General features: G+C 37.7%; 1 protein-coding gene across 1 annotated transcript; it reads left to right on the top strand.

The window, feature by feature from the left end:
- The first annotated feature begins 342 nt into the window (after positions 1-342).
- Positions 343-13,130, top strand: LOC122300449 (ISWI chromatin-remodeling complex ATPase CHR11-like). The gene is made up of 25 exons (XM_043111120.1): positions 343-917; positions 1,379-1,510; positions 1,595-1,701; positions 5,097-5,209; positions 5,701-5,798; positions 5,971-6,150; positions 6,238-6,459; positions 6,927-7,061; positions 7,259-7,541; positions 7,635-7,708; positions 7,849-8,069; positions 8,169-8,256; positions 9,567-9,660; positions 9,801-9,989; positions 10,106-10,137; positions 10,262-10,338; positions 10,431-10,520; positions 10,615-10,684; positions 10,843-10,897; positions 10,986-11,044; positions 11,120-11,285; positions 11,791-11,969; positions 12,082-12,297; positions 12,511-12,609; positions 12,714-13,130. The coding sequence occupies exons 1-25, from the start codon at positions 693-695 to the stop codon at positions 12,729-12,731; spliced, it is 3,222 nt and encodes a 1,073-aa protein (XP_042967054.1). The 5' UTR covers positions 343-692; the 3' UTR covers positions 12,732-13,130.
- The last annotated feature ends 190 nt before the right edge of the window (positions 13,131-13,320 follow it).

Here is a 13,320-nt window from a genome sequence, read left to right as displayed (position 1 = left end):
CAAAAGAGATATTGTGCCTAACCTTCCTAAAATTTGAAATACTCTTAGAAGGACAGATTTGATAAGTGAGATGAGATACAAAATTCTCATCTCATCTCATTTTATTATTATAATTTTTTTAAAATTTTACATAAAATATAATAAATAATTTAACTTTTTCAAATTTTAAAATAATAATAATATTAAAAATAATATTTTAAATTTTCATTTAAAATAAAAAATTATCATCTCAATATCTAAACAAAATCCGATATTTTTAACATAAAAATTAATTTTAGCGAAAAAGAAACATCTTGATATAATTTTGTCCCCAAGCTAGGTTTGCCATATTTGAGTAATAGCAGCACCGTGACAAGCCGACAGCCGCTCGCCGCGCTCGAGAGGTGCATCCTGGGCCTGGGGTCCGAGCCCCATAGGCGGGAAAATGTGCATTATCTAATGTTGGCGGGAAGTTTCACGCAAATTCCTTCCTTGGACTCCGAACGCTTTCGAACCGCACATCTCACTTCCCCAATCAAACGGCTATAAATGGACATACCCTGGCTCTGGACCTTCCCAAGTTCCCTTCCTCTTTTTTGGGAAGTGGGCTTCTATTAGAAGTCGGTCTCTCTCCCTCGCACGCATATACACAAGTATAGAGTTCAGTACTCGCACGCACGAAGGAAACCCTCGGTCTTAGAGAAACTGAATCCATGGCCAAGCCATCTGATCCAGAGGCATCCTCAGATGAAGTCCTATCCGATGGCACCAATTCGTCGTCGTCGGAGCAGGTCAACGATCAGATCAACGATGAGGAGGACGAGGAGGAACTCGAAGCCGTAGCACGCTCGGCCGGCTCCGACGATGACAAGTCTCCCGCCTCGGACGACGACGAACCTGCCGTCGCCGAGGATGGCGATGCCGAAGAAGAAGATGAGGTAATTTTGCGATCACGTCTTTGCTTTCCTTTTGTTGGATCCGAGTCTATGATTGTATCTGTATGCTAGGGTTTGTTTTGGCGCTTGTTGCGCTAGATTTTGAATGGTCTAGGGCGTCGTTAACTTCTCATCCCGTCCGGTTTCAGAGAAAGACGAGGAAAATTAAATAAAATCAAGGTTGAGTTTATATTTCATTGTGCTTGTCCCATATTGAAAACGCATATCAAGAAAAAATGCTGTATAATGCTAACTTGAGCTTACACGTTGTCGTATTGGGTCCCAAATGATGAAAAATTAATGGATTTAAGTATTAGTCAATCTCTTGCTATCAAATTGTTGGATGATTAGTCTATCTCACTCTTGAGTAGCTCAACATGGTTGACAAATTGGACATTATCGATGTCGTGTAACATTCTGTGCATAAACTTATCATCACCATTTGAGTTCATGATTACTTGCAGGATGGAAATAATGTATCTGGTGCGGACATTAGCAAGCGTGAGAAGGCTAGGCTTAATGAAATGCAGAAAATGAAGAAACAAAAGATTCAGGAAATACTGGATGCTCAAAATGCTGCAATTGATGCTGATATGGTGCGTGCCTCATTTGGAGGACTCGTGTTTTTCTGTTTATCTTTGGACTTTTGAATGTGATGTGTGGGTTTATTTGAATTGCAGAACAATAAGGGGACTGGGCGCTTGAAGTATCTCCTGCAGCAGACTGAGTTGTTTGCACACTTTGCCAAAGGCGATCAATCTGCATCTCAAAAGAAGTCAAAAGGAAGGTACAACTCGTGGTCTCTTTAAACAATATTTTTTGATGTCGGGGAACCTCTCCAAGGGCAAGGCCCTTTGGACCCGCCCCTGTAAAATAAACCTTGGTTCCATACACCGCACCTTCAAAAGTTTCCCTACACGGAACTGATTAAATTGTTGGCTTTTTCACCAGGGGGTGTGGCCCCAAAAGATTGTATGCACCCATGAGGTGTTGAACCTTGAACCTTGAAGGGATTGATACCCTAAAACCAAGGCCTTCACCACTTGGGTCAATTTAAGATACAATCTTTTTAATCATCCCAGGAAAATCTTTTAATTCTCTTTATTTACTTCTAATCTGAGATACAATCTCTCTTTTACTAGAAGTTCTTTAGTCATACAAGTCCTCATGTTTGGAATTTTTATAGCTTTCTCGTTTCCTACTCAACCCTTTTAGTTGATAGGTCGAAATTTGATCTTGGACATGTGAGGGTGTAAGCCTCAATTGTTGATTAGAATATAAGATTTCAACTAGAATGAGCTTATTGGAAGTTTGGGTGGACTAAAAAGATATATATATATATTTTTAATTTTTATTATTGAGTTTTTGGTGTGATTATTTTCTTTCATTAAGGCATGTCATTTTTATTTGCAATTATATAGAATAAGATGCATTTGACTGCAAGACGTCATTTTTATTTTTATTTTTTTTAAAAATTTTGCTGCTCTATTTAGCCTTACAACTCAGCATCCATATATTCTCCTGCATCAGTTTCAGAAAATGGAAATAGAGCACTTCATTCTGCTTTATATAGGGATGCCTTGGACTGTTTTTTCTGTGTTTAAATAAAAAAAGGGGGGTGGGTTGAGATATTGTCACAAAGATTTTCTTAAACACTTGATAGATGTCTCTTGGAATGTTTGAAGTGGTGCAAATTGAAATGGAGCTTGGGTTGGTGCTAACTACGGCATACAATTTTGTTGTTCGGTAGATTTTTAACCTAATTTCATGGTCGGACTGAATTGCTGCAGGGACATTTATCTTTTTCTGAGTTTACAAAGAGGATGTGTGGCAGTATATAGCTTTATAAGCTTTTGGTCCCCCTGAAAGGGCGTATGTTGAATAGATAGAAATGGTGTGCAAAAATCCTTTTCAAACTAAATAATTGCCCTTTTCCTTGAATGATTACATATTGGCCGCTTTTAACTGTATTTCTAATCCTACATTTCCATTTTGGTGTTCTTTTGGGTTTTGCTAATTTTATTTTATTTTTTATTTTATTTTAAATGAGATATGACCTAAACTATTTGGGAGTAGCCCTTTCCCCATCCTCTTTTTATTTGCTTCCATGGTCCCATGCCATTTGGCCCTCTCACCTCATTCGGACACGATCCTCCTCAAGTCCCACCATATTTTGCTGCTTTGAAGATGGGGGGTGCACTTTGGAGGAACTTTGAAGGCGTTTGTGCACACTTTATTGCTTTGGTTTTCTGTTATTGTACTTGAAGGAACTAGAGCTCATGATTTTCTTGTTTCTTTTTTTGTTCATAGGATGTAGCATGTACTTTCTTTTGTATACTTCTTGCGCACTTGGGCAACGCCTGTATCTTTCTCATTAATAAAGTTGTTTTTACTCATGGAGAAAAAAGCCCCACCATATTTTGATTCTATAATGGCCCTCCACAAAGATCTCTCGTTGGTATCTCCACAACTACTTTCCCAATAGAGCCTTGTTGAAAACTAATAAATTTCAAACTCTTAGCTGTCCTTCTGAGATTGGAGTACATACTGCAATCCATTTTAAGGGGTGAAATTTAAACTCCTTGTTTATCGCCCCCATAAGAATTCTTGCTGCAGTTTATCTATATGATGGGCCACCCTACTTGGCATTGGGAACAAAAAAAGGAAATAAGTAGGCAAGTTAGAGAGAGGGCCTTTCTTTCTTTCTTTTTTTAAATAAAAGTTAATATCTTTTTCTTTTCCCTACAAATACACCCTTTTCCAGCTACCCAATCTTTGCTCCAATTTGCCCAAGACTTCATCCCAAATTGACTTAGATTTGAATGAAGCAACCAAGGGGATCTCATTTTGGCATGACATATGGTGTTGATTATCTTCTAAAGGAAGCTTATCCAGGAATTTATAGAATTGCATGGACGTAAGAAACCTCAATTGCAAATCTTCTGGATTCATTTAGTGGCTTTCCTCAATGGAATACCACCTTTATTAGAGATGCACAAAATTGGGAAGTTGAAGCTTTCGTAGAGTTCTACAACCTTGTATACTCTAGTAGAGTAATGGGGGATGTATAAATAAGATCTTTTGGCACCCGTTAAGAAGGGAAAATTCACCATTCAATCATTCTACAAATCTCTCATCATGCTAAACACCAACCCATTCCCATGGAAGAACATTTGGAGGACCAAGGAAAATCTGCTTTCTTTGTATGGACTACCTTCTCGAAGAAGATCCTCACTTTAGACAATCTTTGGAAATGTCGACTAATTGTTACGGATTGGTGTTATATGTGCAAAAAGAGTGGGGAATCTGTTGGTCATCTATTACTTTATTGTGAAGTTGCCATGACCCTATGAAACGATATTTTTGCCAAAGTTGGGCGAGCTTGGGTCATGCCAAGAAGGGTGGTTGCGTTTCTAGCAAATTGGAGAGGCCTTTATGGTAACTCACAAATTGCGGTACTTTGGAAGATGATCTCAACTTGTCTTTGATGTTGCCTTTGGAGGGAGAGGAATGAAAGAAGTTTTGAAGATTGTGAGCTATCAATGGACGAGCTTAGAATGCTTTCTTTAATTTTTTTATCCCATTGGTCGATTGTAGTAGATTTCAATAGTACGAATATTCATGACTTTCTTGTATCCCTAGACAATTATGCATGGGTGTTGCTATTATATATGTCCCTTGTACTTGGGATATGCCTACTTTCTATCATTAATAAAATTCTTATTCACCTATAAAAAATGTAGGAGAAAACTTGAGAGGTAGCTCAGTTAGTCAGGTCTTGGGTTTTCTTCCCAATAGTCATCAGTTCGAGTCTCCTTAGGTCAATTAGAGGTTTACCTGGTCGTTAACTTCAGGGCCCTGTGAGATTAGTTGAGGTGCGCACAAGCTGGCCCAGACACCCACAGATATTTAAAAATAAAATAAAATTATGTAGGAGGCATATTCCTATCCTAATGGAAACTAAGGGATCTTGCTTTTCACTCTAGACAAAATTGCCGTCTTTCAATTCTGGAGCAACTATTAAGTTGATGAAGTACAAGTGGCGTGCATGATATAATGAGCCAGCCACCCGTGTTAATGCCCTGATATGTAGGAGGCATTTAATTTGGTTTTCTGCCCATTTGCTATCCATTAAACTTTCAATCTTCATTTAGTGATGGCTCTTCTGTCTTTATAACGTAGGGGTCGCCATGCATCAAAATTAACTGAAGAGGAAGAAGATGAAGAATGCCTTAAGGAGGAAGAGGATGGTTTATCTGGGACAGGAACCACACGGCTGTTGACTCAACCCTCTTGTATGCGCTCTCTGTTTATCTATATGATCTAATATTATTGGGTTGTCTTCATATTTTGTGATGCACTGTATTTTGCTTCAATGTTTGTTTATGTGATATTTTGGGAAATATTTTACTGATATTTTGGAAAAAGATCTTTTCCAAAGTTTTTTTTTTTGGTGCCTTTTTCCTGACGTCACCAAAATTTCTGCTATTGGTACATTGTTCTCTTTTGTTCTTGTCCGATTCCTTTTTTTTTTTTTACTAATTGAGAACTATGTTTAGATGATCTATAGCTCTTAGTGGCTGGAAGTGTGATTGACTAGTTGTATGCTTTTTCTTCCCCCAGGGACCTTGATCCCCCATGTGCTAGTTTAAAGTTTTTCTTGGATGTTTCTTGAAGATTTCTTGATCTGTCTAAATGATGCCCCTATATAAGATGATAGTTTTCAGTTCCTGTGCAGTTCAGATTTGGAGTGCTGATTTTTCTTTATGTGTATTCCTTTCTTTAGGTATTCAGGGGAAAATGAGGGACTACCAACTTGCTGGGTTAAACTGGCTTATACGTCTTTATGAGAATGGTATAAATGGAATCCTCGCCGATGAAATGGTATGTATATAATTTTTTGCATTTTAGAATTGACTCTGATTTTACTTGATGTTGATGCAAGATGATGGACTTTGAGTCTTGGTCTTTCAAGCTGTATTTGTCACAAATGGTGATTATATTATTACTTCTGGTTACTTGGTATTTTTAATGAAAAGTTAATTTTGCTATCCAGGGCCTTGGTAAAACGTTACAAACCATCTCCTTACTGGGCTATTTGCATGAGTTCAGAGGAATTACTGGCCCTCATATGGTAGTTGCTCCAAAATCTACCCTTGGAAACTGGATGAATGAAATTCGGCGTTTTTGCCCAGTTTTGCGTGCTGTAAAGTTTCTTGGAAATCCTGATGAAAGAGTGAGTTATTTTTTCTCTTTTGGATTAGTGAACTGTGATACCAGATAATCTTTTTGCTTGATGTTTTGTCACTCTTTATTTCTGCAGAGATATATACGAGAAAATTTACTGGTTGCTGGCAAGTTTGATGTCTGTGTAACAAGTTTCGAAATGGCAATTAAAGAGAAGTCCACCTTGCGTCGCTTTAGCTGGCGCTATATTATCATTGATGAAGCCCATCGAATCAAGAATGAGAATTCCCTCCTTTCAAAAACAATGAGGCTGTATAATACTAATTATCGTCTTCTCATCACGGGTACACCGCTTCAGGTATAAATTTCATGAACGTGGATGCTTGGCCCTGCCATGTTAGAAAACATATGCACGTGTCCATTGTACTTGTTGGTTATCCTTGAAAGTAGCAGATACGGTTGTGTTGTTGCATAGTGTTGCAAACTTCAGGCAAAGATCAAGACTTGCTTTATCAATGAATGGAAACAAAAGGTTGTAGAAAAGACCAACATAAATGTTTCATAAAAATTTTTCCCATGTAGTGTTGAATGGAAGTAAAATGTGAATTATGAAAAATGAATGGAAGTAAAATGTGGTGGGGAGAAAAGATCCAGTGAACTGCACTATATTTTTTCATGAGTACCTTTTGTGTGCCTGATTTTTTGTTGCTTTCAGTATCTTCTGTCAGGAGCAAATTGGTTTCATTTTTTGGACTTTGTACACCATCATTCACTGGGGACACTTTTTTCTTAATCTAAATGTAGTAATATGTTGTCATTTTACAGAACAATCTCCATGAACTTTGGGCCCTTCTCAACTTTCTTCTGCCAGAGATATTTAGTTCTGCTGAAACTTTTGATGAATGGTTCCAAATTTCTGGTGAAAATGATCAGCAGGAAGTTGTTCAACAACTTCATAAGGTATGTAAAAAATCCATCTAATTGGGGAGTAATGCATATCATTTTACTCTCTCTCTCTCTCTCTCTCTCTCTCTCTCTCTCTCTCTCTCTCTCTCTCTCTCTCTCTCACACACACACACACACACACAGACACACACACACGAATGCGCTATGCCTTTTGAGCTGATGATGTAACTTTTGTTTTCTGCATATATAAGGTCCTCCGTCCTTTCCTCCTCCGAAGGTTGAAGTCAGATGTTGAGAAAGGTTTACCTCCAAAGAAGGAAACAATTCTTAAGGTGGGCATGTCACAAATGCAGAAACACTATTACAAGGCTTTGCTGCAGAAAGATCTTGAAGTTGTTAATGCTGGTGGAGAACGTAAGCGTCTTCTGAATATAGCAATGCAGCTGCGTAAATGCTGTAATCATCCATACCTTTTTCAAGGTGCCGAACCTGGCCCTCCTTATACGACTGGAGATCATCTTATTACAAATGCTGGTGCGCTCTCCATTCTACAAGATATTGAGTTTATAAGGTGTTTACCAATTGACAAATGATAAAACCTAATCCACTATTAATTTTCCTTTTCAGGTAAAATGGTTCTGTTGGATAAGTTGCTTCCAAAATTAAAAGAGCGCGATTCTAGGGTCTTGATATTTTCACAGGTCAATTTTCTTCAAAATTATACTTTTTTCATGTGATGTGGTAGGCATTTGTTATTTTTCCTGTATAATTCTACTCTTGGTATTGGTTTTTGTTTTTTATTTTTTATTTTATAAGTCTTGGAATTGTTTTTATAATTCAGATGACAAGGCTTCTGGATATTCTTGAAGATTACTTGATGTTTCGTGGATACCTATACTGTCGAATTGATGGGAATACTGGTGGAGAAGATCGCGATGCTTCCATTGATGCTTTTAACAGGCCTGGGAGCGAGAAATTTGTTTTCTTATTATCAACAAGAGCTGGTGGCCTTGGCATTAATCTTGCTACGGCTGATGTTGTCATTCTCTATGATAGTGATTGGTGAGCACCAGTTCTGTATTTTCTCTTTTGGTTTTGGTATGTATATGTTTGTTTATTTTCATTTACTTTGGCGGTTTTGTTGATGCTTGGGATTCTTAGGAATCCACAAGTGGATCTACAAGCACAGGACCGTGCTCACAGGATTGGTCAAAAGAAAGAAGTTCAAGTTTTTCGGTTCTGCACAGAGGTTTGGACCGTTGTATTTTATTATGAAAGATTATAAGCTTATTTTTTATAAACATAAGCAAGTTAAATTTTCTTTACTAAAAAAGGGTGTTACCACATAAAGTATACAGAAATACAACTAAATAGAGAAAGGTAACAGATATAGAAAATTCTCAAGGCTATGACCACCATCTAATGGTAGAAGGTGTTGAGAACAATGTCTGCAGGCCCATCATTGGCTTCTCACAACCTTCAATGCTACACCCATTTCTTTTTCTACAAATACACCTCATTAAACATGATCTGATCATTTTCCATGATATTGCACACTGGTGACCACTGATCTGCATTTTCCAACAAGTGAGAAGATCCACCATTCAGGATGGCATGGCTTAATCTATCCTGAATAGTCCAAAGATTGTGTTCCATAAAGTACTAGAAGTCTTGCAATGAAGTAAAAGGCAATCCATAGATTGAAGTAAAAGGCGATCCGTAGATTCCTCACTCTTCTTACACATACAACACCAATCTGTACAACCTCCATTTTCTTACATAATCCAAGGTCATAATCTTTCTTAAAGCTAACGCTCATTCAAACAAGTTCCCTCTTTGGGTGCCTTGTTTCTTCAAATAATTTTCCCAGGAAAATGGGCTATCGTGAGCACATTTTTTCTTTGATTGGCATCGGGTTTCCGCAAACAGTGTCCCGACTAATCCTGGGAGAGCACAAGCCCTCCACAAGGAGTTTCCCGCAAGTGCACTTCGGGTAATTCAAAGGGAAAATCTCTTAGTTCGATGGCTCTTAGAGATTGTTTGCACCCAAAAGGATTTGAACCTTAGACCTAGGGGGAGCATATCCCCAAGCCCAAGGCCTTTACCAATTGAGCCAACCCATAGGGGTTGGTTATCATGGGCACATAAAATATTTTATAGTGACTTCAAGTGCTTATTTCTTTGTTGGACTCAAAACTAGTTATCTTCACCACCCTGTCCCACTCTACTAGGATACATCTGGTTGAATGACAATATGAAGAGATCCACCTCCACATATGAAAATCTTGTGAGAAGTTGACATTGATCCCCCTCAAATTCCTTAAAACATGCAATATTGAATTACAGGGGGAAAGCACATTCAAGGACCTGTCTTCACATCACAGATCCTGCCAAAAACGAATTTTGGATCCATTGCCCACCATCTATATAATAAAGTGGGAGAAAGATGCTCTTCCAGAGACCAATCCTGAATGACCCATCAACCTCATGCAAAAACCAACCTCCTCCATAGCTGAGTTTGTAATGTTAATCTTCTCATTTAATTGGTTTATGGAACAGTATGCCATTGAGGAAAAAGTGATTGAGAGGGCTTACAAAAAGCTTGCACTTGATGCTTTGGTGATTCAACAAGGACGATTAGCAGAGCAGAAGAGTAAGCATTTTCAGATTTTTATTATTAAAAAAAAAAAAAGATGTTTCTTATGGAAGTATCTATTTTTTGTGTTTTTCTTCTTTTCTTTTAAAGATATTTCTGTGCATCAATGTGTTCTGATGCATTTTTGTTTCATGCAGCTGTTAATAAAGATGAGCTGCTTCAGATGGTGAGATTTGGTGCTGAAATGGTTTTCAGTTCCAAGGACAGTACAATTACAGATGAGGACATTGACAGAATTATAGCAAAAGGAGAAGAGGCGACTGCTGAGCTCGACGCGAAGATGAAGAAATTTACAGAAGATGCAATCAAGTTTAAAATGGATGACAGTATGTATATTAGTTATCAGGGGTTTTTTCGCGTAAATGTATTTGTTTTTTGCTTATTAGTAATTATTCATTTTTAAAATGTAAAAAAATGCTGATATTGATGCGGCTTCATGCAGCTGCTGAATTGTATGATTTTGATGATGAGAAGGTAAATGTGATACCTTCATATTTTGTTCTTCAACCTGTATAGGCTGTTCAACTTGTACTTTGGTTGGCCTTACTCTAAGGCTTGCTTAAGCAACTTACTGCCATATGTTTGTTCTGTGGTGAAGGATGAGAACAAGGTTGACTTCAAGAAACTTGTTAGTGATAACTGGATAGAACCACCAAAGAGAGAGCGGAAACGAAAGTAATAACAACCTTTTTTTGTTCTATTAAGATAAACATTTAAGATTATTTTTCATCATGATTGAAACACAATTCTCTTTTTGCCCTCTCTAGTTACTCAGAATCTGAATACTTTAAGCAAACAATGCGTCAAGGGGGTCCAGCAAAACCAAGAGAACCTCGAATTCCTCGGATGCCACAATTGTAAGCATCTCCTGAAACTTGTTGCACTGTGAACAGGGCTGTGTTCTTATTTGCTAAGAACATCTATTTGTTTCTATTGATTCTTTTCTTCCAGGCATGATTTCCAGTTCTTTAACACACAGAGGCTGAGTGAGCTCTATGAAAAGGAAGTGCGCTATCTGATGGTGGGTAGTCATTAAGCTCCTGAAAATATCCCTTTTGCTTTGATTAGAACCTATTCCATCCATTTTTGGTTGAAATTTTAGTTTTTCTGCATAATTTATTGACATTATTTTCAGCAAATGCAATTTTTTACAGAGTTTATTATTAATTGACTTTTCAGCAAACACATCAAAAGAATCAGTTGAAAGACACAATAGATGTGGATGAACCCGAAGGTATTTTGAGTATCTTTCATAAGGATTGCCTTCCTTTCCTGACTTATTGTTTCATTGAATTCTTCTCTAACTGAATGATGCTATTCAGAGGTTGGAGATCCATTGACTGCTGAAGAACTGGAAGAAAAGGAACGTTTATTAGAAGCAGTAAGTGGATTATATGTTGTAGAACAAGTTTATGACAGATACCTTTTTCTAAATATGGTTATTGATGAATTTCAGGGGTTTTCTTCTTGGAGTAGAAAAGATTTCAATACCTTCATCAGAGCGTGTGAGAAGTATGGCCGAAATGACATAAAAAGTATTGCTTATGAGATGGAAGGGAAAACAGAGGAGGAAGTTGAAAGATATGCCAAAGCTTTTAAAGAAAGATACAAAGAGCTGAATGGTAAGTAACATCCAATACTATGCCTTTGGCGAAAAAATGTTGTAATGAGAAGCTAATGTAAGCTTTTGTTATTTTTACATGTACATATACCTTTCTTTAATACTGTCTGCTGGTTTGAACTTCAGCCCTTTTGACCTGAGTTCACATGCCATTTGTTTGTGAACTCCTGGCGCCTAGAACATGTGCTCTCTTAATGATGTATCATATCTACATTAACACCCCAAAAAAATGTGTATTTTTTAATATATGAACGTTTTGAAGAAATAGCATTAGGTGGTTTGACTGTATTTGACCTTCAGTTATCAGGGCGAAGAACTGCATTAGTGTCTGGTTTGAGCTAAACTGCAGCATCATTTGTTTGTTCAGTTGCAGGAGTTGGTCATTTGTAGTTGAACCTGATAAAGGATTGCATTGATATGGTGCAAACTATAAGCTTTCATGGGATTGCCACATTAAAAATTTTGTAGTGTAAGATACCATTATTAAACCTGAATATATCCTCCAGATTATGATAGGATCATCAAGAATATCGAGAGAGGAGAGGCTAGAATTTCACGCAAAGATGAAATCATGAAAGCTATTGGGAAGAAGTTAGACAGGTATAAGAATCCATGGCTGGAACTCAAGATTCAGTATGGTCAGAACAAAGGGAAGTTGTACAATGAAGAATGTGATCGCTTCATGGTGCGTCTTTTCTTTTAAAATCATTTACTGTGTTTCTCTCCTTCCCAAATAAATGATGAACTGTGTATGTGTGGGATCTTCAAACATATAATATGGTTTTTGCCTTTTGCAGATATGCATGGTTCATAAACTTGGGTATGGGAATTGGGATGAGCTGAAGGCAGCATTTCGCACTTCACCCTTGTTTCGATTTGATTGGTTTGTAAAGTCTCGCACAACTCAAGAACTTGCAAGGAGGTGTGATACCCTTATTCGGTTAGTGGAGAAGGAAAACCAAGAGTATGATGAGAGGGAGAGACAAGCTCGTAAAGAGAAGAAGCTTGCCAAGGTTGGATACTTGTACTCAAAACTTCTGTAAACACCACCATTCATATATTTTATTTATCTGTGCGGTGTGCACCACTCTTAAACTTCACCAACCTACCTTCTCACATCACATACATTTGTTCATTTGGATCCTCCAGTTTTTTTTCCTGATCAAACCAATCTTCTTCCATCCAAATTGCTACATCTTACACTGATTTGACAATATGTATTTCAGAGCATGACACCATCAAAGCGCGCTCTTGCTAGGCAAACAGAAAGCCCCATTTCCCAAAAGAAGCGGAAACAATTGACTATGGACAACTATGTGAGCTCGGTGCGTCACTGCCCCCACTTTATATTAGAATATGTAATAGTTTTGCTTTCTTTTCATGTGGTATACTTACTGTTTACATACTGAAGCAAATAATGTTCTTGCAGGGAAAGCGGAGGAAATGATATTGAAATTTAAAGTTGCGATTTCCTTTTCCCATATTTTTTGGGGGTGGGGGGTAAGGTAACACCTATTATAATTCTAGGGTAGTAGTAGTCTGGCAAGGCATGGCTCTAGTTTTGATGCTTGAGTTTGTTATATCCCCTTATTTTTGGGATCAGGGTTCACCAGAATCCTATCTATTCATCACTGATGGGTTTCTTTCAAAATGTTTTGGGTTACAAATTTGATTTGGGAATTTTGTATAAACGAATGAATGTACGAGGCCTTCTGTCCACATGGGGTCCACGGTTGGGGGTTCCAACCCCCAACTATTAGGGTTGATGTCCCTAAAACAAATTTGCCTAAAAAGATGGAGAATGTACGAGGCATTATAATATATTTCAAAATTTCATTTATATAAACTACTGTCACCCGGCGAATATATTGAACTTGCTCCTTAAGGCACAGAGGTATGCAAGGTCGCCTGGTTATTCTCTCTCTCTCTCTCTCTACGGCTGTTGGGATGTCAGGCAGGCATTTGCAAAGACGACGGTTGAATATTTGAATTATTTGAGTACTAAACTACTGCTACGTCAGTAATCATCCTACCCG

This window comes from Carya illinoinensis, chromosome 2 (genome assembly GCF_018687715.1).
Source record: "Carya illinoinensis cultivar Pawnee chromosome 2, C.illinoinensisPawnee_v1, whole genome shotgun sequence".
In the NCBI taxonomy this organism is placed as follows: domain Eukaryota; kingdom Viridiplantae; phylum Streptophyta; class Magnoliopsida; order Fagales; family Juglandaceae; genus Carya; species Carya illinoinensis.
Note: the sequence above shows the minus strand (reverse complement) of the source record. Positions and strands in the feature narration are given on the sequence as shown.

Excerpts from the sequence above, each read along its gene's own strand:
- LOC122300449 (XM_043111120.1), top strand. The coding sequence starts at position 693 with ATGGCCAAGCCATCTGATCCAGAGGCATCCTCAGATGAAGTCCTATCC. Across the intron at positions 1,702-5,096 it reads CAAAAGAAGTCAAAAGGAAG|GGGTCGCCATGCATCAAAAT; the intron begins GTACAACTCGTG and ends TTTATAACGTAG. Across the intron at positions 9,990-10,105 it reads CAAGTTTAAAATGGATGACA|CTGCTGAATTGTATGATTTT; the intron begins GTATGTATATTA and ends GGCTTCATGCAG.